General features: G+C 41.5%; 1 protein-coding gene across 3 annotated transcripts in view; it reads left to right on the plus strand.

Moving 5' to 3' along the window:
• The window catches only part of ZC2HC1A (zinc finger C2HC-type containing 1A), a 63,347-nt gene that overhangs the window by 19,205 nt on the left and 17,218 nt on the right, over positions 1-26,924 (plus strand). For all 3 annotated transcript variants that reach the window (XM_030553313.1, XM_030553311.1, XM_030553312.1), the window contains exons 2-7: positions 8,784-8,860; positions 10,116-10,232; positions 12,297-12,438; positions 15,874-16,022; positions 18,347-18,443; positions 19,396-19,504. In XM_030553313.1, coding sequence (XP_030409173.1) covers positions 8,784-8,860; positions 10,116-10,232; positions 12,297-12,438; positions 15,874-16,022; positions 18,347-18,443; positions 19,396-19,504 — 691 coding nt within the window. The remainder of the gene's footprint in view (positions 1-8,783; positions 8,861-10,115; positions 10,233-12,296; positions 12,439-15,873; positions 16,023-18,346; positions 18,444-19,395; positions 19,505-26,924) is intronic.

Here is a 26,924-nt window from a genome sequence, read left to right on the forward strand (position 1 = left end):
AATCCCATCAGGTGGCTTTGTGTTGACACTCACATAGTTCCTCAGTAGGGTGGGACCTTTAAATGTGTTGCACAGACATCTACCACTTGAGCTAATGGAATAAAAGATAACAATAAATAGTAGGTGGTCATCCTTTGTGAACTACCACCAGAGAACAATGAGACTTTTTGTCAGTGAGTAGTACACACACTTGCTGACATCAGAGGAATGATGAGATCTTGGGTTGCATTCCAGGCTCTGCAGGGGAGTATATTCTAGAGAGCACACTCTTCTGCCTGTTCTCTCGCCAAGATTGAGGCCTTCTGCTCTGTCTCTTCCATCTTGTCCCTGCCTTGCTCCTGGTCCCTAACCCATTCTCCACTCCTCACGCTTCTCATATCAGTGCCAATCTCCTTGTCTTTCCAGTCCTAGCTGCATGCTCTGGCTTTCTTTCCGAATATGGTCCCTACCATTCCCAATCTCTTTGCCCCCGCAGTCCCAGTGCCCTCTCACATTGACTGCTTGTCCACAGTCTGCTTGCCCACTGAGTCCCAATTCCTCACCTCTTAGCTCCTTGTCTGATCTGTCTCTCCCCTCTGACCTAGCCCCCAGCCCCATCTTCCTTCCCCGCCTCCCACAGGCTCCCTTTCACAGTTTTTCTCTCCAGTCCATTCCAGTCTCACTGTCCTACACAAAGGTGTAGGTCTTGAGATCTAGCGGTCAGAGAAGGAGTCTGTCCTAGTGGTTGGAGCACAATCAGAGGGCAGAACTGGAGGCGTGGTCAAGAGACAAGTCAGTGGTTGGAGCCAGGAGTTAGGAATCAGGAGTTCAGAGGTAGGCATGGACTAGGGCTGTGGTAGAGCAAGGGCTTGTAGCCCATAGAAATACTTTGCTAGCTATTATATCCTACTAAGCCAGCCAGCCGTATCAAATAATATGTTTCTCTTTCTGAATTAATCTATTTCATATACGATTCTTATATTTTTATCATTTTAATTCCTATGAAATTAGGATGTGTTGAGGCATATGGTATGTGTTTCCTAATAATTATACATAGAATAAGTTTTGTTGAAATGCAAGAAGCCTGCCAGCTTGTATCCGGTAAGATCCGCTAAATAGCTAAAAGTATAATCAGTTAAGAGTAAGTCAGCATAAAAGCTGGCAACCTTTGGCACAGATAGAAATAGTCCCTAAACTTTGGGGAACCAAAGGGAGGAACTACACACAACACTGAACAGATTTATCCGGCATTTGCAACCGGTTGGTAACCGCAGGGTATACCACAAACCTGGAAGTTGCCAAGAAAGTCTAGGTTGGCAGTTTTGGGATTAAAACAATCCTTATTAATATGTAGAAAGTAAGTGTCATAATCCACTAACCTATAGGATAAGGGTGCCTATACATTTTGGAAATAAGATTTGGGTATAGTAGGTTGGACCTGAATTACATAGCGTCAGGATCCTATAGAAGCTTTCTTTTTTGTTAGTCTATAGAATATAGGAGATCTTTTTTACTCACCTATCATTCTGTCTTCTATCACGCTATCAGCTCAGCTTGTGCAGTATAGTATAACTACTGAACATTACTAACTATTGGGGAAGCCAGAACCATCGGGTTATCGGTTATACCAGGAGTAAGGCTGGTCCTTCACCGCCTATTACCGGGCCCTCAAGGAAGGGTGTGAGTATGTTAGGTTAAGGTACTTACAATAGAAATGTTACCACCAGGAGTGTTGGAATTCTTTTACTGTTTTGCTGTCATAAGTTTCATAGCATTTATTATTATTTTGTTAATCTCAATAAAGTTTTTATCAATTTGGTATCGTCCTCAGTGTTCGCGTTCTTGCCAAGCACCTCAAGAGTCCTCTCCTGCTATAGAACTCTGAGTTCTTGGACCCTGTAGTCTGAATTGAACAAGAACATATAAATCTTCTGGTCAGATGCGATCAGTGGTGAGCCATAACATTTAACCCAAAAAATTCAGGTCAACAGACTGGACAGGAAGCAGGCCCTGCAGCTGTGGAATGTATTGAGCCACTGTGCTGCTGTTGTTACTGTGCTTAAATAGTGATCTGTTAGCTCTTCTGACCAATCTTGGAGCACAGTCACTTATTGGTCCCAGTGACCTCACTGGGTTTCTAGGCAACTAAGCAACTGAGTTCCTGACACTTACTAGCAATTTGTCCCAATATGTTCTTTTCCCTTTAAGTGTTGTTCCATGCCTGGGTGGAGCCAGGCATTGGAATTGAGGGGAGGGAGCCTGTATCTCTTGTGCTCTCAAAGGGTATGTCTACATCACAGTTTAAGACTGGGTGTGAGCCAATTGTACTAACCTAGGGCTCGAACCCAGCATCCCAGGATCCTGCAGGGTCTGAGACTCATGTTTAACTGGGACCTAGGGTTTCCTGTATACACTCAGCCATGGCTTGCCTCAGGTCCCAGGAGTTCTCCAAATGTGTCCACAGTTCCTGGCAGCAAAGTAGCAGAGCTGCAGGCAGCTAGTTGGAAGTGCCATTAGTGTTTGGTCGAGCCCATTCCCCCTTCCTGCTCCTTCTGCAGGAGCAGCTCCTGCTCCTCCTCGCTGCTGAGTGGCCAGGTGGGAGGCAGCTCCTGGCTGCTGGGGTGTTGGGGGTTATCCCTCCCCGGGTAGGGCTGAGCCAAGAACTCAGGTGCTCCTTATGGGTACCTGAGTCCCATCAGTAGCACTGCTGTAGTTAGGAAACGGAGTGCAGTAGAGTTTTCCCACAGTCCACCATGTTCCTAGGGCTAGAGTGTCAACATGGGGGTAGTGCTAGGCACTCTGGGATACAGTTACTTTGACTTGGGTCTGTGCACTGCAGTGTGAATGCCAGATCCCCAGGTTTGAGCATAGGTCAGAAAATTCTTATCCTAGGCTTAAAATGCAGTAAAGATGCTCAGGTCCAGATTTCCATGACATAAGTGAGCTGACTTGAGTCCCACTAACCCTAGGCTTACATTGGGTAGACATAGCTGAAGGGACTAGCAGCCAGGATGCATTGAGGAAGAAGCCGTCTGATTTGAATGCAGAGGGGACGAGCCAGACTGGGGAAGAAATTACCTGGTTTGCCGGGACAAAATTGGCTGGAGCGTGTTCCATCATTCTCTTGAGGTGGCATATGTGCAATTCTGTCAGCACACAGGAACTCTGAGGAAGTGGAGCATGTTCAATGATGGCAAAATTTTAGAGACTTTTCGATACTAAAATGCAAGTCTCTGCTGAATAGGTGCAAACAAACTTTTTTTAAAGGCTTATTACTTACAAAATTTGGGTGGATTTTTAGTGTCAACAAAAGACATTCCTGATACAAAAGGCTACCCTATGCCAAATTGCAAGTCTCTGCTTTAAATCATGGGGGCACTAGAACTTTTGGAAGTCAAGGACACCAGATTTTTTTTCAGTTGCAAAGCAATGTACTTCCCTCTAACCTTGTTTTCTGCTGTTTCTGAGCTGTTTTGGCTGAAACTTGAAAAAATCAGCCCTGAGGCAAACACCTGGCATGGAAAACTTCAGCCCTAAAGTTTTGTTTGTCAGGGCTACAACTAAAACAAAGTCTTGTACTGGAAAATGTTGGGCATCCTTAATGTGGTGCTACCAACCGTGTCTATAATACTTCTATGTCAAATTTTTTTATGTACTGTTAGTGTTAAATTTAATACCTTACATCACTATTGGTGAAAGAGATTAAAATATCTTTTATCAGGTTTTTGTTTATTTTGTGGATTTGATAGCATTTATTGCCAGCCAGTTTTCTCTATTTGTGTGAATCTTTCACATAGCAACAGAGATAAAAACATTTTAAAAAATAGGAACGTGATTATAGTACCACAAAAATTGGAAGGAGACTCCAGACGTGTTTGTTTTTAAGTGGCTAAATTACAAGTTGATGGTGTGTCTAACCTTTCACTGAGTGGAGAGTAGAGCTAGTAGCTTGTTTGAGATAAATCTTTCTTTTTTTTTAAAAAAAGACAGGCACTGAGAAGTGGGCTGTAAGACACTGAGATGAGTGGGGCGACGCAGCACAATTAGTTGTAAAGAGGCTGATCTATCTACTTCAGTTAGAACAGTGGTCCCCCAGAATGTGCGTGTCCCCCAATAGGGGGACATGGAGGATGCAATGGGGCCTGGACCAGCCCCCACGGGGGCAGGGGAGGTAGGACCACCCAGCCCCACTTTGCCCCCAGTTCTGCTCTGACCCTGCCACCAGTTACAGCCCTGGATCCTGATCCTGCTCTCAGCCTCGACTGCAGCCCGACCTCAGCTCCACTCCCGGCCCCAACCCCTGACAACAGCTCCGTTCTCAGCCCCGCTCCTAACCCCAGAGCCGACCGCAGCTGCAGACCAAGTCTCGGCTCCCTTACCCTTGTCCATCCCTCCCCCCCCAGGGATAAGGGGAACATGACCCTGAAAATGTTGAGGCCCACTTAGAACGTCTGGAACATTCCCTGTTAGTTTAAAAAATTGCATTTTTGTTTTCTGGGTGATTTTTGGCAGAAGAAATTGCTCTTGGGAAATATTTTTGTTAGTTGGGTGACTGCCAACAGCAGCAGTGAAATGTTAAGAATGCTGTAAGGAAATTCACAACTACTGATTCTGCAGCTCCAGTGAGGGCTAATTGGTGTTCATTATGTAGAACGATGTTATCATTTTGGCATGGGCTTGTAGCAATACTTCTAGATTCACTGAGTGTGTCCAACCTAGTCTGTTATTTTTAATGGTAATTTGAGCACCAATTTATGGTGAGTAGTTGGCTACTGAAAAGTATTTGTTCTGCTATTGGTAAATGTGAGGAAGAATGAGTGGCTCAGGGGACAGGTAAGAGAAGACACACTATGACTTATTTACTGATTCGTACTTGTTCCTACTGATTTATGTAGGAAAAAATGCTGGTTTTACTCCTTTTCCTGGGGGAAAGCCACCCTCACATTTGGCGCTCTTGATGGCAGTTTCAGCAAAGAGGCTAAGGCATACACTGGAATGTGGAGCCAACTACTTTCTCACAATTTGGTTTTGGTCAGGGTTGAAGCACCTTGGCAGGTGATATGAGGAAATCTGAACTGTGGCTAAACAGAGGACTTCAATATTTTGTGCTGTCAATTAGATTAATTCACTAAATTAAAAATCGAAGGGAAATGAGGCTTGTATTTTCCATATTATTGATTGTCAGATTCTGGGGAATGAAGAAAAACCTATATAAAAATGGCTTAGCTGCCTAGCTCAATGTGAAAAATGACAAAGGCTGATCAAATCATCTAGACTGCATATGAGTAAGTAATGCACATGTTTAAGTGTTTGCAGGGTCAGGCCCTTAGAAAACTGGCTAAAATGGTTCGATTCATTTGATGTGAAGGCAATTTTCATCTGGTTTGCAACAGTATTTTTTAATCAAAATCAAGCCTCCTAGTTACTGTTGCCATTTAAGTGTTATCTGATGGGAGTACCACGCTACTGCATGGCATTTGCGTGATTGTGCTGAAATGCAATTATATATTTTTTAAATGATGGAAAAGGAAGTTTGATTATGACATGTCATTAAATATATCTCAAGATTACTGTCGAAATTAGTTTTACAATAGGAAACATGGGCCACATTATGCTGTGATAAAGGATCTGCTCATGCATGGTGCTCAAAAATATTGTTTGTTTCCGAAATGTTGCAATAATTAATGAACTAAAAATGTGAAATATAGAATCATAGGCATGTAGGATTGAAAGGGGCTCAATAGGTCATCTAGTCCAGTCCCTTGCACTGAGGCAGGACTAAGTGTTATCGAGGCCTTCCTTGACAGGTATTTGTCTAATCTGTTCTTAAAAGCCTCCAATGATGCAGATTCCACAACCTCCCTAAGTAATTTGTTCCAATGTTTAACAACACTTACAATTAGGAAGTTTTTCCTAATGTATAACCTAAATCTCCCTTGCTGCAATTTAAGCCCATTACTTCTTTTCCTATCCTCAGTTATTAAGGAGAACAATTTATCACACTACTCATAATGACAATCTTTTAAATATTTGAAGACTGTTATCTTGTTCTCCCTTCTCCATGTCCCCTTTTAGTCTTCTTGTTCCCAGACTAAACAAAACCAGCTTTTTCAGTCTTTCTGCCTAGGCCATGTTTACTAGACCTTTAATCATTTTTGTTGCTTTCCTCTGGACTGTCCCCAGTTTGTCCACATCTTTCTCAAAATGGTGCCCAGTACTGATTTCCCATTTTGTATTTGTGTAATTGATTATTCCTTCCTAAATGTAGTAATTTTCAATTGTCCGTGTTGAATTTCACCCTATTTATTACAGATCATTTCTCCAGTTCGTCCATGTCATTTTAAATTCTAATTTTGTCTCCAATGCACTTGCAGCCCCTCACAGCTTGGTATCATCCACAAACTTTATGTGTTCTCTTTTTTTCCATTATCCAAATCATTTATGAAGTTGTTGACTAGAACCGGACCCAGGACAGATCCCTGTGGGACCTCACTTGATATGCCCTTCTAGCTTGATTGTGAACCATTAATAACTACTTTCAGAGTGTGGTTTTCCTACCAGTTGTGCACCCACAGTATAGTAGGTTCATAATCGCCAATGGCTCAGAGATCTCTTCAACCAGTTCTTTAAGTATTCTAAGGTGTATTTCATCAGGCCCTGCCAACCTGAGGATATATTCTTTAAGTTTCGTCTAATGGAGATTCAGTCCTGCCTGGAATATCATGCCAGCTGGAGGCTTCTGCCTCAGGCTGCTCTTCCAGTTGGCAGCACCACGCGGTCACGCCTACCTCTTGCTCCCATGGCTCATGAAGCCTGGACACTAGTAAGGAGCAGTTCAACTGTAGGCTGAGTGAGTGCATAATGGTGGTAGAATGTGCCTTTGGACGTTTAAAAGCTCGCTGGCACAGTTTACTGACTCAGACCTCAGCAAAACCAATATTCCCATCATTATTACTGCTTGCTGTGTGCTCCACAATATCTGTGCAAGTAAGGGGGAGGCATTTATGGTGGGGTGGGCGATTGAGGCAAATCGCCTGGCTGTTGATTATGCGCAGCCGGACACCAGGGCAGTTAGAAGATCATAGCAGGGTGTGCTGTGCATCATAGAAGCTTTGAAAACCAGTTTCATGACTGGCCAGGCTAGGGTGTGAAAGTTCTGTTTATTTCTCCTTGCTGAAAACCTTGGTTCACTCTACTTTCCTGTAAGCCAATCACCCTCTCCTCCCCCCTTTGATCTCTGCTTGGAGGCAGTAAAGTCATTGTTGTTTCAAATTCATGCATTCTTTATTACCTCATCACACAAATTGGGTGATAACTGCCAAGGTAGCCTGTGAGGGGTGAGGGACGGGGGAAGCACAGGCATGGGGTAGTTGTAGGGGCACCCCCTAGAATGGTATGCAGCTCATCATAGAAGCGGCATATCTGGGGCTCTAACCCGGAGTGGCCATTTGCCTCTCTGGTTCTTTGGTAGGCTTCACGCGACTCTGCTGCGGGTCCCTGTTATAACCTTTGTCCTTCATGCCGTTGGAGATTTTTTCAAATATTCCGGCATTTCATCTTTTGGAACGGAGTTTGGATAGCACGGATTCATCTTCCCATACAGCGATCAGATACAGTAGCTCCCGTTCGGGCCATACTGGAGCTCTTTTGCCATTCTGGGACTCCATGGTCACCTGTGCTGATGAGCTCTGCCTACTCACCTGTGCTGATCAGCTCGCTACACTGGCCAAACAGGAAATGAAATTCAAAAGTTTGCACGGCTTTTCCTGTCTATCTGGCCAGTGCATCTGAGTTGAGAGTGCTGTCCAGAGCAGTCACAGTGGAGCACTCTGGGATAGCTCCCGGAGTCCAATACCGTCGAATTACTTCCACACTACCCCAAATTCGACCTAGCAGGGTTGATTTCAGTACTAATCCCTTCGTCGGGGAGGAGTACAGAAATCGATTTTAAGAGCCCTTTAAGTCGACAAAAATAACTTTATCGCATGGAAGGGTGCAGGGTTAAATCGATCTAACGCTGCTAAATTCGACCCAAACTTGTAGTGTAGACCAGGGCTTTGGCAAATTTCCCATTGGCTTTCATAGTTTCTCCTACTGATACAATGGGCAAAGTGATACTCTAAATCCAGACACCAAATCTCCTTTTTATTAAAGAGCAAAGAAGTGAATTAGTATTCTGACTTAAAATTTCTGATATCTGATCGCTGTATGGGAAGATGAATCTGTGCTATCCAAACTCCGTTCCAAAAGATGAAATGCCGGAATATTTGAAAAAATCTCCAACGGCATGAAGGACAAAGGATATAACAGGGACCCACAGCAGAGTCGCGTGAAGCCTACCAAAGAACCAGAGAGGCAAATGGCCACTCCGGGTTAGAGCCCCAGATATGCCGCTTCTATGATGAGCTGCATACCATTCTAGGGGGTGCCCCTACAACTACCCCATGCCTGTGCTTCCCCCGTCCCTCACCCCTCACAGGCTACCTTGGCAGTTATCACCCAATTTGTGTGATGAGGTAATAAAGAATGCATGAATTTGAAACAACAATGACTTTACTGCCTCCAAGCAGAGATCAAAGGGGGGAGGAGAGGGTGATTGGCTTACAGGAAAGTAGAGTGAACCAAGGTTTCTTCCTTTGGTTTCAGCTATTGGATTGCCAAAAAGAAAAATAAATTCAAAATATTTGTCTTGTAATTATAGTATTGTCAATGATTTGGTGGAAAATAAGATTTTTACATAACTAACATTGACAAAAGGTTGAAAAATTCAGTTTTCTTATAATAAATATTTTTCTTTTTGTTAGAAAATGATATTATAGTGCCAGCTGGAGATCTATTACCATGCAAGATTTGTGGAAGGACATTTTTTCCAGCAGCACTGGTGAGTAAAGTGATTATATTTTCCATTTGCTTTTGGAATGGGTATATCAATCTGAGAACCCTGTGTGTTTTAATACTTCTGACATGGTCAATGCAGCAAAGCATTTCAGTTTAAATTTTCAAAAGTTACTAATGATATTGAGTTCCTGTTTTTTTAGGGTGCCCAACTTGAAACACCTTAAAGGAATCTGATTTTCAGAGTTTCAGTGCCCAGCACTTCGTGAAAATCAGGCCTCTTTAAAGGCACTTATAATTACTACTCACTTCTGAAAATGTTAGAGCAGTCTCAGACGATGACCCAGCACATGTTCGTTTTTAAAACACTTTCACAGCGAATTTGAAAAAAGGCAAAGAAGGTACCAAAATGTGAGATTTTTAAAGATAGGTACAGCACTGGACCTAAGGTTTAAGAATCTGAAGTGCCTTCCAAAATCTGAGAGCAACAAGGTGTGGAGCATGCTTTCAGAAGTCTTAAAAAAGCAACACTCTGCTGCAGAAACTACAGAACCCAAACCAACAAAAATGAAAACCAAACTTCTGTTGGTGATACCTGACTCAGATGATGAAAATGAGTATGCATCGGTCTGCTCTGCTTTGAATTGTTTTTGAGCACAGTGGTTCTTGAAGCATGAAGGGACATATGAATCTTTAGCGCCTCTGGCATGTAAATATCTTGCAACACCGGCTACAACAGTGCGGGGTGCCATTGTAAGCAAGAAGTAGGCAGCATTATCTTCTGCAAACTTGTTTGTCTGAGTGATTGGCTGAAGTAGGACTGAGTGGACTTGTGGACTCTAAAGTTTTACATTGTTTTATTTTGGAATGCAGTTTTTTTTTTTGCATAGTTCTACATTTGTAAGTTCAAAGTTCATGATAAAGAGATTGCACTACAGTACTTCTATTAGGTGAATTGAAAAATACTATTTCTTTTGTTTTTTACAGTGCAAATATTTGTAATAAAAATAATTTTACACTTTACTCTTTGTATTCTGTGTTTTAATTGAAATCAATATTTGAAAATGTAGAAAGCATCAAAATATTTAAATAGATGGTATTCTGTTATTTAACAGCATGATTAATCGTGATTAAATTTTTTTTAATCACACGATTTATCTCAATACATTTTTTAATCTCTTGATAGCCCTAGTTATTTTTTGTTTGGTGATTGAAATAGCTGATAAGGAATAACTTCATGTTGTTCTGTATCCAAATATAAATATTGCATACAATAGATTTCTTTCCTCTTCTTCTTACAGAAAAAGCATACACCCATTTGCCAAAAAACTGCTACTAAGAAAAGGAAGACATTTGATTCCAGCAGACAGAGAGCAGAAGGAACTGATATTTCCACAGTAAAACCACTAAAGCCACGGGTAGGTAAATAACCTCTTGAATATTATCATTTTTGACAAAATATCATACACAGGCATGTATTACACCTCTACCTCAATATAACGCTGTCCTCGGGAGCCAAAAAATCTTACCTTGTTATTGGTGAAACAGCATTATATCAAACTTGCTTTGATCCACCGGAGTGCACAGCTCCCCCCCCCCCCCAGCACTGGTTTACCACGTTCTATCCGAATTTGTGTTATATCAAATTGCGTTGTATCAGGATAGAGGTGTATGTGGTTAATTCATTGCTTATATGCAACGAATGCCAGTGCTGGTAATGGGTATATGGTAAAAATAGTTAAAACGTGCAGTTAGATCAAGAGAGCAGTTATAATTTTAAGGTCCACTATCTTGCAAAAATTGAAATTTAGATAGAAACAGACCTAGCTTTCCAGTGATATAAAGTAATAACCTGTGTCATTTAATAAGACATTGGCTACTAAAATCATATTGTGATCGAAATACAGGAAGAAAAAGGTGGTAATCAGAATGACATAATTCTGAAATCTGAAGGACCAGTGCAAATGTTTTGAAGATTAATATACTATTCAAAGTGTAACGGCCTGTCCCAGTTTCCCTCTGGATGGCTGTGATTGGACCCAGGCAGTGGGTCCTACATGCATCTAAACTAACTGGATCTGGGCAGATTCTGGTCACTGTTCTTGGTCTGGGTATGTAAGACACAATCTGAAGTTCAGACCCCTTGTCTGTGAACCCTACCTTAAAATGGGGGGACTTTGTAATCCAGCTGCCCCAGACTCTGGAACCAGTGCCTCAGAGTTCCACCTCACTGTGGATGTAAACCTTTCAGGGATAAGATTACAGGAAAGCCAGGAACACTGGCTTAGCCAAGTCACTTTTCTCTTAAAAAGCACTGGAAAATTACAAATCTTTAAAAAATAAAGTCTTGAGCTGCATCCCTGCTTTGATCTCCCTTCTACAAGTCCTGTCAGTGTTTGAGGTTAGGCCGCATCCCTCCTGCCTTCTCAGTGGACATCCCCTCTTAAATACAGTCTCGCTACTTTTGCCATGGTCTCTGCTGAGCAGCTGCAGATTTACTAGCTATGCTGATGCTCCTGTGTAGAAAATCTATTGTTCCATGGAGTTGGATCAGCAGTTGAGACACAATCAAAATTGCTGGCCCTAGATTGCTCTGTGATGGCTTCTCAGTGACAGTCCTTGAACAAGATGACAAGCACCTTTCCTGGGCAGGGTACATCATAATAGACTTGCCTTGGGGTAAGTTATACATGTGTTTAGCACATAACACATAATAGAACAGGGGTGGCCAAACTTCCTGGCCCTCTGAGCTGCATACAACAATCTTCAGAAATTCGAAAGCTGGAGCACACCTGCTGGGAGCCAGAGCTTGGGGTTTCAGCCCCAGCATGTGCACCCCACAGGACTGAAGCCCTGAAAGCCTTTTCCCCTCTGGACATAAGCTCCTACCCTACCACGCTAGTGCAAGGCAGAGATCCCGAGTTTCCTCCCACCGCAGCTGGTAAGTGGAGAATGCGGGGGCAGAGAGGGCTTGCAAGCCACACTTTAATGGTAAAAGAGCCACATGTGGCTCGCGAGCCACAGTTTGGCCACCCCTGTAATAGAAGTTACAGTATAAAATGGAGTTCATAGGTTGCTGCAGACATATCCCACTACATCACACTAAGCATTGGTTCTGGACTAGGGATCAGAGAGAAAAAGAGTATCAGAGATCAAGTTTTCAGGAAATACCAATCATGTTGCTGATAAAAGTATTTGCTCTTTATATTTCTGACACAAAAATTTTTGCCATCCTTGTGCTGAGATTGAACATCCAAGTTTCTCTCTGTTTCTTTTTCTTCTTCTTTTTTTGGTCTAAGATGTCAGCCACACTCTTCTTTGTGTAAGCCCTGAGAGCTAATTGTCTTCCTTAGCTTTAGAGTCAGTCAGGATTTTAAATATAATGGTGTTAAAAATTGCATAATAAAAGCAGAGATGTATTTATTGTAAAATGAAAGAACCCAAAACCCATAACTTTTTTTTTTTTCCTGTTGGCTTCTTAGCCAGAACCCCCCAAAAAACAGTCCAACTGGAGACGAAAACATGAGGAGTTTATAGCAACTATACGAGCAGCCAAAGGACTAGATCAAACTCTCAAAGAGGGTGGAAAACTTCCTCCCCCTCCTCCACCTTCATATGATCCAGGTATGTTAAATAGTGAAGTGTTGTAGATGTTTGTAAAGAATTTTGATATGTTGTATGTGTTGAATTGATAAGGAATGTATTAGAATAAAATGTTCATGAATGCATACAGAAAACTGTCATCTGATAACAGTTAAGCAGCTGATGAGTTGTGGTTACTTATTCTAACTGGCTAAGAATTGTTTGTCCTATTATTTTTGTTATCCCATTTTCTCTGATTTTTTTTTTTCACTTTTAACACATGTATGTCAAAATGTTAATGAACAATCTGGCGGTTGGCTAAGGAGCTGTGGGAAATATGTAACTTTTATGAGATTAGTCAGGTTTTTGTTTCCTTTCTTTGGAAAAGGAACTCTTGCTTTAAAAAGCAGGCCCCACTACAAAATATGAGAATCATGCTGAGGATCATACATACATCTCACATTGTTATACCTTTTTTTTTTTTTCCTGATAGCTGCCTATAGTTAAGTGAAGACATCACATTTATCTGATAGTATATGTGTATGTCCTAAGATTTGGACTGACATATTATACTCTTCTGGACTACTGTGCCAAATTTAAAGTCAAGAAAACTTTAATTAACGTTATGGATAATGTACATCTTGTTTGAAATTGAGGTCATGCAGAATATCACTGGTATCATCCTGTACTAATGTTTCCTCCTGTTGAATGCTCACTTTGACTGACTGTGTCCACAGATATGTTTTGTTCCGGTCCCTTCAGCAAGCCAGTGAACAATTGCCTGATGGTGCTGATAAAGCATCTTTATTTGAGCTATTTATTTGTAGCTACATCAAATCCGGGGTATGCTTTGCTGCATATGTTTGTCTGCTTGTTTTGATTAAGTTACATGTCGAAAACCTGCATTCAGCCACTGCGTAGTACAGGACAATGAGAACTGTATTCCTCCTAGCTAGGTGGCTTGGTTGTTAAAAGCTTCAAAAAACAAACCAACCAACTACAGTTTGGAAAGGATACACGCCCTGATGCTTAAGGACTTAAGCTAACCTCTTAGGGTCTGATTTAAAGCTCATTGAACTAAATGGAAAGACTTCTGTTGGGTTTCAGATCATGGCTCCTCTGAAGAGGTTGGAAAGAATTCTTCCCTGTGAGCAGTTTCTTCCATAATTACTCATTCAGGATTTCTGGCATTATCTGTACTGGCCAATGTTGGAAACAGGACACTGGGCTAAATGAAGTACCAGTATGGTAATGCTTATGGTACACCTGCTTGGGCACTTCCATCATTTATTGTTGATTTGATAGTATTTGTGTAATTTTAAAGGTAACAATGTATGCAGGACACTCTCCTTTCCTCTTCATTCAGCACCGACGTGAAGAGGCCTACTAGCCTGTTAATTTGTATGTTGCCATACTGGACTAATTCTCCTTTTTATTACCATTCCTCTGTGTAAAGTGAAAACATTGAAGCAATGTGAGCATTGACTGCTGTGGCCTGTTGAGTCTGGCATCCATATCTCAAAGGGTGGTTTCAGACATGCTGAGGGTTTTGCAGCTTTACCTCTAAAGACCCAAGTATATTTACTCCTTGAAATTTACCATCTCTAAGGAAACATATCTGAACATAGAAGCAGGATTGTCTTTCATTGTTATAAATTTTAGCATAGTTCTTCCTAGCTTTTGCAAAGTTAATACAAGTTGTTCCTCTTCTAAGAGAGACTGTAGTCATAAAAGCAGCAAAGAGTCCTGTGGCACCTTATAGACTAACAGATGTTTTGGAGCATGAGCTTTCATGGGTGAATACCCACTTCGTCAGATGCATGTAGTGGAAATTTCCAGGGGCAGGTATATATATGCAGGCAAGCTAGAGATAATGAGGTAGTTCAATCAGGAAGGATGAGGCCCTGTTGTAGCAGTTGAGGTGTGAAAACCAAGGGAGGAGAAACTGGTTCTGTAATTGGCAAGCCATTCACAGTCTTTGTTTAATCCTGAGCTGATGGTGTCAAATTTGCAGATGAACTGAAGCTCAGCAGTTTCTCTTTGAAGTCTGGTCCTGAAGTTTTTTTGCTGCAGGATGGCCACCTTAAGGTCTGCTATAGTGTGGCCAGGGAGGTTGAAGTGTTCTCCTACAGGTTTTTGTATACTGCCATTCCTAATATCTGATTTGTGTCCGTTTATCCTTTTCCGTAGCGACTGTCCAGTTTGGCCGATGTGCATAGCAGAGGGGCATTGCTGCCATATGATGGCGTATATTCCATTGGTGGACGTGCAGGTGAATGAACCGGTGATGGTGTGGCTGATCTGGTTAGGTCCTGTGATGTTGTCACTAGTGTAGATATGTGGGCAGAGTTGGTATCGAGGTTTGTTGCATGGATTGGTTCCTGAGCTAGAGTTCCTATGGTGCGGTGTGCAGTTACTGGTGAGAATATGTTTCAGGTTGGCAGGAAAGAAAGAAACCCAAGAAAGAAACCAACAGGACTCCACTGGCCATCACAAACAGTCCCCAGCTAAAACCTCTCCAACGCATCATCAGGGACTACAACCCATCCTGGACAATGATCCCACACTTTCACAGGCCTTGGGTGGCAGGCCAGTCCTCGCCCACAGGCAGCCTGCCAACCTGAAACATATTCTCACCAGTAACTGCACACCGCACCATTCATCTGCAAATTTGACACCATCAGCTCAGGATTAAACAAAGACTGTGAATGGCTTGCCAATTACAGAATCAGTTTCTCCTCCCTTGGTTTTCACACCTCAACTGCTAGAACAGGGCCTCATCCTTCCTGATTGAACTACCTCATTATCTCTAGCTTGCCTGCATATATGTACCTGCCCCTGGAAATTTCCACTACATGCATCTGACGAAGTGGGTATTCACCCACGGAAGCTCATGCTCCAAAACGTCTGTTAGTCTATAAGGTGCCACAGGACTTTTTGCTGCTTTTACAGATCCAGACTAACACGGCTACCCCTCTGATACTTGTAGTCCTAAAGTTCATCCTGAATTACAACACGCCCACAAATGAACCTGTTTAAGAATGCCTCTAACGTGGGCTTCATTTTCCCCTTGATTCAGTTTCCCCTCTTTCAGATGTGACCTTATTTTTTAGTATTGCCTTCATTATGCACGATGGATTGTTCACTTGCCTGAAAAGTATTAGTGAAAATTTGAAATTGCTGCTGTTATCTTTTGGAACTTAAGTAGTAAAGTTGTTGAAAATGTATTTCAGACCCCAACCATAACTAAGGGACTTCAAATGCAAAGGGCACTAGTGGCTTCAGGGCAGCTGTAGACATGATATATCTTGAATTTTAATTGGGCTTTTGACCCAATCTTGTAGACATTCAGATAAGCAAACTAGAGAAACACAGTCTAGAAGAAATTACTGTAAGGTGGGTGCACAATTGCCTGAAAGACCAGTCATTGTTCATGTCCCCTTTTTCAAGTAAAGGTGCTTTTTGTTTTGTTTTAAGATTACATTCAATGCCCATATTGCCAGAGAAGATTTAATGAAAATGCAGCTGACAGGCACATCAATTTCTGCAAGGAACAGGCAGCACGTATTAGTAATAAAGGAAAATTGGCTGCTGATGCAAAAGGGAAGCTGCCTGCTCGAACACAGGTGAATTATAATACTTTCTTTGACTGGTGATTTCTTTTATGTCTTTGTGATTGTTAAGCCAAGTCAGTTAATCATTTTAGGTATATCACAAAATGCCTTACAGAGTTAAATAATACAAGTCCAGAATAATATAACTGTGGGAGAGAGAAATCAAGAGGTATAGACAAGAGAAAAGTTTGGGTGAGAGTTAATCAAGTGTAGAGATGCAGAAAGACTTTCCCAGATGGTAGGAGTCAGAGAAAAGAAAACTCTCTCATAAATATAGGTGGAGTTTGAGAAATGGCAGAGAAGTAGTTCTCCAGACTTCTGCATATACAAGTTACTGAAAGTTCACGGCAGCATTAGGATGATGAGTAGGCAAGGTTTGAAACAAGTACATAGAACATCATAAAAACAAGAAATGCAATTTTAACTAGATTCTGAAACAACTGGGGAGCAAGTGGATGTGCTAGAGTATGACAGTTATTGCTCTGCTTCATGGAACATACGAGAAGTTGGACAGCAGTATTTTGTATATCCATCGTCTGAAGAGCTACTTGAGCAGACTATTGAGATGGGAGTTGCTCTTTGTTATTGGGAGGAGATGGAAGACCTAGATCAGCATGTTAATAGACACACAGTAAGGAAAACAACTTACACACAGTTGGTAGGCAGATTTCTGGATATCAGAGATGTAGGCGAAGAAGGAAAATGCTAATGGTCAAAATTGATGCTAAGTTTACAGTATAGGAAGCAAATGGAAGGTCAGAGTGTATGTATTATGTCTTGTTCCTTTCTATAGTACCTTCATCATGGGGGGTAGGTGCTTTAAGTTCAGAGGGTAAAATACGAAAAACAAAAACTAAAACAGTTAATAAAAAGCTAAATAAAATTAGTTAATCTTGCATTATGTCCTGAAGGTGACTAGGCTCCAACTCTGTGCAGAAACTGGTCCAGCGTCCAGCTGTGTGAATGGAGTTTGGAACAATGAAAAAAGGCTACTTTCCTGAGCACTCTCCTAAGAGGAAAATGTTAGTTGTGGGGTGATAATATTAGGGGTTATTAAAAGAGATGAGCAGTGGGAGATATTGGGGGGTGGGGAGAGATACAATGGGATACAATTTAAAAGTTTCTACCAGTTAGAATGTTTTTTAACCTTTTCTACAGTATTTTACATTATATGGATAGGAAATCTCTTTCAAACCAGTAGAAACAATTTCTTCAACCACTGTTGTCATGGTATAATTCCCCACTCTGAACCTTAGCATCCAAAAGATGGGGTACCAGCATGAATTCCTCTAAGCTTAATTACCAGCTTAGAACCTGTAGCGTTGCCACCAACCAGGAATTCCAGTGCCTGGTACACTCTGGTCCCCCCAAAACCTTGCCCCGGGAACCCCAAGACCCAGACCCTCTGGATCTTAAGGAAAGTAAACCCTTTCCCTCACCATTGCCTCTCCCAGGCTTCCCCTCCCTGGGTTATCCTGGAAGATTACTGTGATTCAAACTCCTTGAATCTTAAAACAGAGAGGAAAATTCACCTTCCCTCCTCCTTCTTTCTCCCCCTCCCAGACTCTCCCTGAGAGAGAAAGTAATCCTAACACAGAGAGAAAATTAACCTTTCTCCCGACCAATTCCCTGGTTGATCCAGACCCAGTCCCCTGGGGTCTCACCAGAATAAAAAAACAATCAGGTTCTTAAACAAGAAAAGCTTTTAATTAAAGAAATTATCTTTGTAAATTTAAGATGGAATATGTTACAGAGTCTTTCAGCTATAGACACTGGGAATACCCTCCCAGCCTAAGTATACAAGTACAAAGTAAAATCCTTTCAGCCAAATACACATTTGAACTCCTCCCAGCCAAATACACATTTGCAAATAAAGAAAACAAACATAAACCTAACTCGCCTTATCACCTAGTACTTAGTATTTTGAATCTATAAGAACCTGTATCAGGGAGATTGGAGAGAAACCTGGTTGTACATCTGGTCACTCTCAGAACCCAGAGAGAACAACAACCAAACACTAACAGCACACACAAAAACTTCCCTCCCTCAAGATTTGAAAGTATCCTGTCCCCTGATTGGTCCTCTGGTCTGGCTGTCACCTGGCTCACTGATCTTGTTAACCCTTTACAGGCAAAAGAGATATGAAGTACTTCTGTTCTATTAACTCTTACTTATCTGTTTATGACAACTGTACCAGAAGCAATGCTGACTGATGATGATTACAGGAGCTGGGGTGGGAAGACAGGCTAACAATCCTTCACGTTACATTTAATTACTTGTTTAAACAGCTAAATAATTAATTATGTTATAGTTGAGTTATATGTCCATTGTTACAGTACAAGCCTGCTACAGTTAAAAAGGCACCATCTGCAGGATCAACACCATCCTCATCACGCTTACCACAGCCAAGTATGGTTAGCAAAACTGTTGTAGGTATGATCTGGTATTTTGAATTATGCATCTACTTTCTAAATAACTGATTTCCAACTATGAAATCAAGATCATATAATTTTAGTAGCTGTAGAGTTGTACAAGTGGTGCACACAGAGAAATACAGGACATAAAAGCTTATGGGGAACTCATAGAACTCAAACAGTAGCACACGAGTGAGTTAAATGGTGACTGGCTTTTACTTGCATACTATTTCCAGTTGCTTTTCCTAGTTTTTTGTAATCTCAGGCCTTTGGCTACATTTTTGATTGGCGCACATTACAGTGTTCATTTATAAAGTTATTTACTCAACAAAAAATTAGTTAAAGATTTACTAAATGTCCTAAAATAGGGATTTCAGTCTCAGTTCATCAAGATGCTTTAGTACATGCATATCTTTAATCATAGTTCTAGTGAGGTCCCTGGGACTGGCACATGTGATTAAGTATTTTGTTTAACTGGGACCTCTGTGTACTGATCAGTGCATCATTGTTTTCAATTTCAGCCTTTTGAAGTCAGATTTTTCTTTTGGTTGCTAAATTCTCTAATAAATTTGTACACTGCATATACTAGTAAGCAATTTAAAAATACATGTATAGTAAAGCAAATTCTGTAAACATTAGACCCTGCTCTGATTGCAAATAGGGACCTATCATTTATCTCTCTAAAATTATTGCAGTTATGCAGGCCCTCTGCATTATAGAATATTCTTTAAAATGCAGAACGCACCAACCCATGCCCCATATTTTAGAATACAGTAGACCTTATTGTCTCACTAGGCATCTGTGAATTTTCTAGGTAATTATTAATACTCTTGCTAATGCCGTTATATATTCAGAAATTATTTCTAAGTAGTTGTCTAATGATTTCAACGTGGGCCATACATGTTGTTATACAAGAATACTATTTTTGCATCTAGTAGCAAAATCTAATATTAGCTTCTTTATATTGTAAGGTACACCTACGAGTAAAGTGTTATCTACAGGTGGGCCTTCTGGAAGCAAAATTCAGACCTTATCTCCAGCTCATAAAAATTCAGTGAGCATGACAAGCCCACAAGCAAGGTAAGTCCACATTAATTTTGTAGTTAAAGTTTTATTTGTCCCTGATGATAATTTTAAAAATTTTAGTTGGTCTCTGTGCTCTTGATATAATTTAAACTAATTGCTATTCTTTCTATTAATGATAGAGATTAAATGGGCCAATTTCATCCCCGATTTAACTCGCTTGACTTTTCTGTGTATGAACCAAAGATGAATTTGGCATGGTATGTTTACATAGCATGCTATGATTACGGTTTAGGAAATGGTAAGTTTAAGGGCCATCAAGCTTGACAAATGCCTTCTTGACTATGTAAACAAAAGGGTTTGATGCTGAGAAAGCTTCACCCCCCTCCCCCACCATGGATCAGCTCAGTTCCCAACCATTTCTGTAGCTACACCCTCCTGACCTACCTCAGCCTAGCTTTTTCTCCCCCATTCTGTGGCAGCCTTTCGTATTCCTTCCCTCCTCCAGCAGCTAGCTTTGTGGGCTCACTCCTCTCTAGAGTGCTCTTGTCACAGCTTCATGCAGTTCAAGAAGCAGGGTGGGTAGTTTTTGTGTATGCCTTAAGGGGAAGGATAAGCATGTACTGTTAGGAACATGATGAGGGAAGCAGGAAGGGATATGTGCAAGAAAGAGATCAGAGGTAAAGACAAAGAGATAAGTAGGGATACAAGAAAGGGTAGGAAAATAAGTAAGAATTAAAAAGCTGAAGACAGAAATATGAAGAGAAGAGAAGAAAGAAATAAGGAGATAGAAGAAGAAACAGAAAAGGAGGAAATGATGCCAAACTGTAAAGTTAGAAATTGTTGCATTATATTATTATTATTATTATTATTATTATTATTTTATTTGTATTACCATAGTGTTTAAAAGCCCCAGTCATGGACCAGGACCGCATTGTGCTTGGCACTGTAGAAACACAGGAAAAAAAAGATGTATCCCACCCCAAAGAGCTTACAATCTAAGAAATAAGACAAGACAGATGGATACAGACAGATGGAGGAGTACCAAGAAATACTGAGACCATATTGGTCAGCATGATAAGCAGTGGTATCTGCACACTAGTGGTCTAACTGCTGTCAAGTTTTTTTTGTAGGCATCATGGAAAAGGAGGGTTTTGAAGGATGGGCAACATGGGAGAAAGCACGAGGGTGCTTGCTTGAAAACTTAACAAGTGGACAGTGAAGGATGATATCTTAGGCAATCAGAGACAAGCCTTGACATTTTGATAGTAAATGAGAAATGACATACTCGGAGTAGTTATCAATGGTTTGCTGTCAAACTGGGAGGGCATATCTAGTGGAGTCCTGCAGGATCAGTCCTTGGTCTGGTACTATTCAATATTTTAATTAATGACTTGGATAATGGCATGGAGAGTGTGCTTATAAAATAAGCAGATACCACCAAGCTAGAAACGATTACAAGCACTTTGGAAGACAGGATTAGAATTCAGAAAGACCATGACAAATTTGAAAATTGATCTGAATTCAAGATAAATTCAGTAAAAAACAAGTGTAAAGTACTTCACTTAGGAAGGAAAAATCAAATGCACAACTACAACATCAGGGAATAACTGGCTAAGTGGTAGTACTGCTGAAAAGGATCTGGGGGTTACAGTGGATCACATATTGAATATAGATCAACAGTGTGATTCATCTGCAAAAAAGGCTATCATTCTGGAGTGTATTCACAGGAGTGGCATATGAAAACCATGGGAAGTTAACTGTCTCACTCTGTTCAATGCTGGAGAGGCCTCAGCTGGAGTACTATGTCCAGTTCTGAGCATCACCATTTAGGAAAGATGTGGACAAATGGGGAGAGCAACAAAAATGGTAAAAGGTTTAGAAAACATGACCTATGAGGAAAAGTTAAAAAAACTGGACATGTTTAGTCTTGAGAAAAGAAGATTGAAGGGCTACCTGATAACAGTTGTTAAGGGCTGTTATCAATCAATCAATCAATTGTTCTCCATAGCAACTGAAGGTAGGACAAGAAGTAATGGGCTTAATCTGCAGCAAGGGAGATTTAAATTAGATGTTAGGAAAAACTTCTAACTATAAGGGTAGTTAAACTCTGCAATAGCCCTCCAAGGAGACTGTGGAATTGCCATCATTGGAGGCTTTTAAAAACAGATTGGACAAACACCTGTCAGGGGTGGTATAGGTTTATTTGGTCCTCCCACAGCGCAGGAGGCTGGACTTGATGATTTCTTAAGGTCCCTACCAACACTACATTTCTATGATTTTATGACAATAAGTAGGGTGGCACTAGGCTGTGTAGGGACCAGGAAGTAAAGACAAGTAGCTTATGTCTGATGTGGTGGAGAGGGGATGTCATTCAGGAGATTCAAATAGAGGATTGGCATTGTCGAAGCAATGGGTGAAGAGAATCATTTTTGCAGTAGCAATCCGAATGGATGTGAATAAGGCAAATCTGGATTTTGTCAGGGCCTGAGAAAAGGGTGTTTGTTTCAGTGATCAAGACTTGAAATGATGCGAGCCTGAATGAGAGTTTTGACTGTGTGGATGGATAAGAAAGGCAGTCTCTGAAAGTTGTTATGCAGAAAGAATCGAGAAGACTTTCACATAGGCTATATGTGATGACCTAGAGTTAGAGGTCCACGTTGAAGATGACACCCAGGTTATGGGTCTGAGCGATGTGCAGGAAGTGGTGTTGTCCACAGTGATTGTGAAAGTAGGTAGCTAGGAGGACTTAGCGTAGGGGTGGGAATATGGGAGCTCTGTTTTAGCCAAGTTGAGTTTGAACTGATGGCTAGACATCCATGAGGAGATGTCAAAGAGAGAAAGGCCCAGATTTTATTTTGGACAGAAGGAGACAAGTCTGAAGCAGAGAGGTAGATCTGAGAGTTTTCAGCATAGATGGTAGTTGAACTTATGTTTGTGGATGAGATTACCCAGAGATAAGATGTAGAGGGAGAAGAGATGGGGACCAAGGACAGAAGTGTGTCGAACCCCCACAGAAGGTTTGAGAGTGGATGGTGACGATCCTCCAGAGGACATGCTGAAGGAGTAATTAAAGAGATAGGACAAGAACCAGGAGAGGACAGAGTTAGAAGCCAAATGTGTCAAAAGCAGCTGACAGATCAAGGAGGACAGGGATGGAGTACTGGTTCTGAACTTCAGCTAGGAAAAAGTCATTAGAAACTGACAAGAGCAGTTTCAGTGGAGTGGAAGGGGTGAATGCCAGATTGGAGAGGGTCTAGGATGGAACTGGAGGAGAGGAACTCCAGACAAAGATTGTATGCAGTGCATTCAGTGAGCTTAGAGGGGAAAGGTACATGAGATGGTGGTGGGAAAAGCAAGTGTGGTTAAGGTTTCTGTTCTTTTTTTTTTTAAAGAAGGGAGAGGCTACAGCATGTTTGTATTGTGAGGGGAAAGAGCCAAAGGGGTTGTGATGGGAGAGAGGGGCAAAATAGTTAAGGGTAGAGGAGAGTGAGGCATGGAAAGGATCAACAGCCTTGGAAGAGGTGAGGAGGGGACTGAGAGCAGACAACAAGCCATCTAATGCTGATAGACAGGCATTCATGGAAAGGCTGATAGACAGGACCTGAGGGCAATGGTTGGTAGGGGAGGAACACTGCTGAAAGATACCAGGTGACCAGTCTGGAGAGGGGGAACTCGGCAACAGAGAGATATGAGAGAGAGAGAGAGAGAGTGCACCATGGTTGGTAAAAACCAAGTCAAGTGAATGGCTTTCTTGAGGACTGGAACAGTTGATCCAAGGCTGCAGGTGGAATGAAAAGGTTGAAGGAACAGCCATGGGCTGGGAGGGTGAGGAAATGTGCAGCTAAGGGGTCAGATGGGCCATCGACATGGAAGTTGAAGGATGAATGTGGGAGATTGTGAGGAGGAGGAGAGAGAGCCAGGAGTTGAAATTAAGGAGAGAGGTTGAACATAAGAATGGCCATACTGGGTCAGACCAAAGGTCCATCTAGTCTAGTATCTTGTCTCCCAACAGTGGCCAATGCCAGATGCCCCAGAGGGAGTGAACAGAAGGGGTAATCAAGTGATTTATTCCCTTTCGCCCATTCCCAGCTGATGAGATGGGTGGGTGGGTGATAGATGATGGCAGAATAGAGGAGGGAGAGAAGAGGAGCCAGAGAAGTGATGATCAGAAAAGGAAAAAGAGTGGGAAAGGGGAGGAGGAGGGTGTTGGAAGTGGCAGGAATGGGAGAGGAAAAACCCAGTACTCCCCCAACAGTCTGATCCACATCAGGGAGTGTGTAACGAGGAGAGGACAGCTGCATAGGCAGTACCGGTCAAAGGGATCTAAGGCCTCTGAGAGAGCCGGGAGCTGAAAGGAACAAGATATAAAGAGGTGGTAGATAGCTGTGATTATTTTAGAGGTGGAGTGGGCATTCCTGAGAAAGCAAGAGAAGGGGACCAGTGGATAGGGAACAAGGGGCCTAAGTGTGAGGTTAGGAATGGTGGCATGAGGGGGTCAGACATAGTGCCAGGAATGAGTGTGGGGGATGGAGGGAGGGCCAGGGTTGGGGCAAATGTCACCAGAGGTGAGGAGGAGGATGCAGATATGGGACCTGAATTTGTGGTGGTGGGAGGAAGGAAGGAGCTTTGGGATGGAGAGGGGAATAGGAGTACAGTTCCCACCAAGGGTGGTGGGAACTGTAAAGGAGGGTGAGTAATGAGGGAGATGGAACCACTGTGGGGAGGGAGGAGGAGGAGAGATGCTATGGTGCAGAAAAGTGGTATGATGAGTGGCAGATGGACAAGATTACAAAATAGAAACACCCACAGAAAGTATGATCTCAGCCTGGCTCTGAGCCCATCTGCAATGGTCCTCTGCTATGGGAAGAGCTTTCCAATTATAGTCTCTCTTGGTGATGAGGGAACATGTCCAGGTGGTGATAGAGTGGCTGTGATGGCTGCTGACTCAGCACTAAGCTGTAGCTGTCTGTCAAGCGGTCCCCTGCTGTGGTAGAGCTCCCCAGTCAGTCTCGATTGGTGACATGGGGGTAGGTCTTACTCTTCCCTCTTTGGAATTCCCATATTGAACTAATTTCCCAGTTCAGTTGCTCACTGAGCAGTTTCCTTCAGTCTGTCTCTGCTTTAGGAAATGTAGTGGGAAAAGGAAGAAAATAAAGGAAACATCTTCCATTTCCTCTTTTGATACTTAGGGCTTATCTATACTTATGGCTAGATCGGCATTGATTCACCAGACCTGCTAAATCGATGGCAGTGCACCCTCCCATGAACTCCTGTACTCCAGCTCCCCGTGAAGAGTAAAGTAAGTTGGTGGGAGAGTGTCTTCTGTCGACACAGTGCAGTGTAGACACCACTGTAAGTCGACCTAAGTTATGTCAACTTCAGTTACATTACCGTAACATAGGTCGACCTTCAGCTGTAGTGTAGATCAGCCCCCAGAAATTAAAGAACACCTGTATGGCCACTTCAGATGAGTGCCATAAGTAGCATCTTGCAGATGGCTTGGAGCAAACTTTATTTAGAGAATTGCATAACTGACTAGACATTATTTTCAAGCAGTGAAATGAATTTTTATCTACCAACACCTTTTTAAAGCAGAGCAATTTAAAACTTGCACAAATATGCAGTGGTATTCCTTCCAATTTACGATTCCTTAGTTTTTAAAACTTTTAAATATAGTTTTCAGAAATGTCATTAGCCTGTGGCTTGCCTGTTGGTTCCGTTTTTCTGCTCCTTCCATAATCTTTCTAACTGTGGTGTGGATATTCCTGTTTAAAGTTCATGCTTCTAAATAGTTGTAAGTTCTAAAAGCACATCTGTACTGGCTGGTCTGCATGGAGGATAACAGCCTACTACTGCAACCAGTTATTCTGTTAGTTTAAGAGGTGGAGGTCTGTTCTCTGGATCTAAAAGTCACAAACCTGCTGATGACCCTTATGGATGTCAATAAGATGTTCCTAGATGGACTTTGTTTTTACAGAATGCTTTTTAAAATTAAATTACACTGGAAAAATACTACATTAAAAGAACAATATTAAGGTTTACAAAGTCAAGCACTCAGAAGTTAGGAAATACTAGAATTAAGGTTGCCTTTATTTGGCTGACTTATGTGGACACTTTAATTACATAATTCCGTACTATTTTTTTTCTCACGGTCCCCTGCCTCATTCAGTACACAGGATAGACCTGATTTGGGCATAAGCCAGGGTTATACAATGAAGGAGACTTCACTGTAGGACCCCTGCTTCATTTGTTGCAAAGGAAGGTGTGTAGGGAGTGAGGCAGGGGATGGCAGGAAGAGAAAGGATGGTCTCATGATTGAGTTAGTTGAATGCCCCTTCTGACAGTTTGATTCTATCTGTGCCTCTGCTAAATAGTCCCTGTGTGATGCTGGGCAAGTCAATGAAAACAATTTTTTCACAGTTGGCCATTGATACTGTCTTCCTCATTTTCTGGGTGCCCAACTTGAGACCCTGCGGATTGATTTGCAGAAGTGCTAAAGTACCCATAGCAGCAGTTGAAGTCAATAGCAGCTGTGCTTTTAAAATATAAAGGGCTATAAAAATGTCTATACTCTGAAAAATCAGATCCTAGGCATCTCAAGTTGGGCACCCAAAATTAAAGGACACCTTTGACAATTTTGGCCTTTATTCTCATTTTACAGATATGAAACAGGTACTTCGAGATTAATGTAGTTCTTTCTATGTAATAGCCACATAAATCAGAACAGAGTATAATGAGAGACAGTCTAATCGTCAACATTCTGAAAGGGTAAATTAGAATAAAGTTTCTATCAAGATGAAACATTTTTCATATTAAAATATTTATTATTTAAAATATAACTAAATTGCATCCAGAAATATAGAAGAATAAATCCCTTTTAAAAATTGAAAAGGAGCTTTAAGACCTTCAAAAATTACCTTCATAAGGAAAAAGCATAAGAGTTTATTCTCTTATTTACTTTTATGGATAATTTACACAGTAAAAGAATGTTAGATACTTACCTTTTAATTATACCATACTGCTGTGTGCTTTTGTTATACCATACAAGAGAAACAAGTTCAGGCATAGTTAGCACTATGGCAAGGGTCAGCAGCTTTTCAGAAGTGATGTGCTAAGTCTTCATCTGTTCACTCTAAAAAGGTTTTGCGTGCCAGTAATACAATTTAACATTTTTAAAAGGTCTCTCTCTATAATATATAACTAAAGTATTGTCGTATATAAAGTAAATAAGGTTTTAAAATGTTTAAGAAGCTTCCTTTAAAATTAAATTAAAATGCAAATCTTATTAGTTTAGTGTGATCCTTGCCCTTGCTTATCCTTGCTGAGTTTTCCAATGTCTGGCACGTATTTGGATACTTTAAGCTGCACACAGGCTTCTGTTAACTGACTCCGAGAGGGACAGAGGACAGATTTCATGTGTTAAAATATTTGTTTGCACAGGTATGTGGATCCAAATGCTGAAAGCATTGCAAAT

Source organism: Gopherus evgoodei, chromosome 2 (assembly GCF_007399415.2).
Source record: "Gopherus evgoodei ecotype Sinaloan lineage chromosome 2, rGopEvg1_v1.p, whole genome shotgun sequence".
Lineage (NCBI taxonomy): Eukaryota > Metazoa > Chordata > Testudines > Testudinidae > Gopherus > Gopherus evgoodei.